Genomic DNA, 2,385 nt, shown 5'->3' on the forward strand with positions numbered 1-2,385 from the left:
CTTTTGATGTATAGTTCAGGATTACCTAAAATTTTTGCTTTCGATACTGGAAAAAAAAAACAAAAACAAAAGTTTTGGAATAAAATTTATTTCATCCAGAATTTTCCTTTTTAAAGGAAAAGGGATCTTAATTCTTTTTTAATGATGAGGCTACCTACCGACTACGTTTAACCTAAATGCTTGACTTATCTTCGGCTCCGTGGATACCTGACATTCATACGTTCCAGAATCCCTAATTTGTGGAGATGATATTTTTAATGTCCATTCATCAGTACCATCCGAATGAAGGCTTTGAAATCTTTGATCGTTTGTATAAGTTAATATCCCTACTGTGAGAATGTGCAGATCTCTTTTTCTAATCCAGGATACCTGGAGAATGAGTGAGAGTGAGAGAGAGAGAAAAATCATTTAATAAGTCGATATCAAAATTAATTTCCAGGAGATTTTTTTTTTCGCGATTAAAACTAAAAAAAACTGGATAACATTTTTTTGTTTTTAATAATTCATAACGTTTCTCTCTCTCTCTCTCTCTCTCTCTCTCTCTTGTAAAAATTTTTTTTTTCCTTTTTCCCTTGGAAAGTATAAAAAAAAAAAAAGTTTTAATGAGTTTTGGAAAAAGTGAAAAAAGGGGGGGGGGAAGAAGGAAAACTGTTTGTCAACCTTTTGACCAATTCAATTACCTTTTTTATTTATAAAAATTATTTTTGTGATAATAACAAAGAAAGGAAAAACTTTTTTTGTGACGGTACATAAAATTTTTTATATTTTCCTACTTTTCTTGTTTGTTTGTTTGTTTTTGTTTTTCTTGTTAAAAAACAAAAATATTATTATTATCATCATTAACATTTTTTTTTTTGTACTTACGGCACGATCTCCTAAATTTCTAACTCTGCAATAAAGATATGCACTTTGACCTACGGTTGTAACAACTTCTCTTTTCGTTGTATTATCAAAATAAGGTTGAGAAAAAGGTTGTTCCCAATAAGGTGCGTGGTCAATGGCTGGTCCACCTATACAAACAAACAAACAAAGAAATTTTATTCATTCGTTTAAAAGCCGGTTGAAAAATTTGAAAACCTTTTTAAAAAAAAAAAAATTCTTGCGTGTTAGTCTCTGACCTGTCACCTGAGTGCGTGCACATTTATATACAATCAATTATTATTATTATTATTTTTCATTTTAAACCTTAAATAAAAAACCTTTCGCCAGAAATTTTTTAGAAACAAAAAAAAAAAAATTCAAAAAGGTTATGTTTTCTTTATCCAAACAAACAAAAAAAAAAAAGTTAAAATTAAATATTAAAAAAGTTTTTTTTTTATTATGTTGTAGTAGGAAAGCATTTTTGTAAATATTTTTTCCTTTTTTTTCTTTCCTTTTTTCCTTTTTTTTATGTTTTAAAAAAATTTTCCAGTTAAAAAGCTAAAAAGTTATATACAAGCCATATAAAGGGGGTTGAATGAATGAATGAAAAAAAAACCCTGGGCAGCCATTTTAAAGTTGTGAAAAATTGGTAATTATAAAAAAAAAAAATTATTTTAAATTAAAAAAACATTGAATGTAATTTTCCCTCCCCCCTCTCATATACCCCCTTCTCCCTTCCCTCCCTTCCCTCCCCCCTAGTAAATGAACTCTCATTTTTTATACGCTTTACATATTAAAAAAAAAAAATTAAAACATTTTGAATTGAATGAACGCGTTTATGCGTATACGTCGACGCAAAAAACAAACAAACGAAATGTAAACAAATTTAATAATTTAAAATTACTCATAGTACCTTAATACGGTACTGAATAGTAATATTAATTTATAACGTACGTTAAGAAAAAAAAAACATGACGAGAATCAAATGTAAAAAGTTTGTTATAACTTTTAAAATTGAATAAAAAAAATAATATCGATTTATTTATCGGCGAACAACTTTTTAGTTGTCGGCCATTAAACACCAGAAAAAAAATCTTTTTTTTTTTTTTATTCGTCTTTTATAGTTAATGAATATGTCGCCCCCAGTCTTCTTCTTTACCTTACCACCCCCTCCCCTTACCCACCCCCTTCCCGAGGAGGTGTCCGATCGATTTTGCCACACCTAAAAGAAAATTTGTCATCATATCTCGTGTGCACGAAATTTTGTGTTTTTTTTTTAATATCTTCTGTGCGGTTGGTATACTTACAACAACAACAAACAACAAACAACAACGCGGTTTACGTAACACAAAACAAAACTTTATGTTTTTTTATACACAACAAAAAGTATAGGGGGCGGGGAAGGGAAAAAAAACCTACGTGAAAGCTTTCGGGTGTAGTGTGTGTGTGCGTGTCTGGTGCCACGAGAGAGAAAAATCATCCATAGGGTTTTCATCATTTTAATAAATTTATCAAGGATGATGT

The 2,385-nt window shown here is 29.5% G+C and overlaps 1 protein-coding gene across 1 annotated transcript in view; it reads right to left on the bottom strand.

Annotated features, from left to right (window-relative positions):
* Phum_PHUM048790 (uncharacterized protein) overlaps positions 1–1,141 on the bottom strand; it is a gene marked incomplete at both ends in the record, with an annotated part of 1,773 nt that extends 632 nt beyond the window's left edge. Inside the window, 4 exons of the mRNA XM_002423263.1 lie at positions 1–46; positions 159–369; positions 865–1,010; positions 1,126–1,141. Coding sequence (XP_002423308.1) covers positions 1–46; positions 159–369; positions 865–1,010; positions 1,126–1,141 — 419 coding nt within the window. The remainder of the gene's footprint in view (positions 47–158; positions 370–864; positions 1,011–1,125) is intronic.
* Between the last annotated feature and the right edge of the window lie 1,244 nt (positions 1,142–2,385).

Source organism: Pediculus humanus, genomic scaffold (genome assembly GCF_000006295.1).
Source record: "Pediculus humanus corporis 1103172107400 genomic scaffold, whole genome shotgun sequence".
Classification (NCBI taxonomy): Eukaryota; Metazoa; Arthropoda; class Insecta; order Psocodea; family Pediculidae; genus Pediculus; species Pediculus humanus.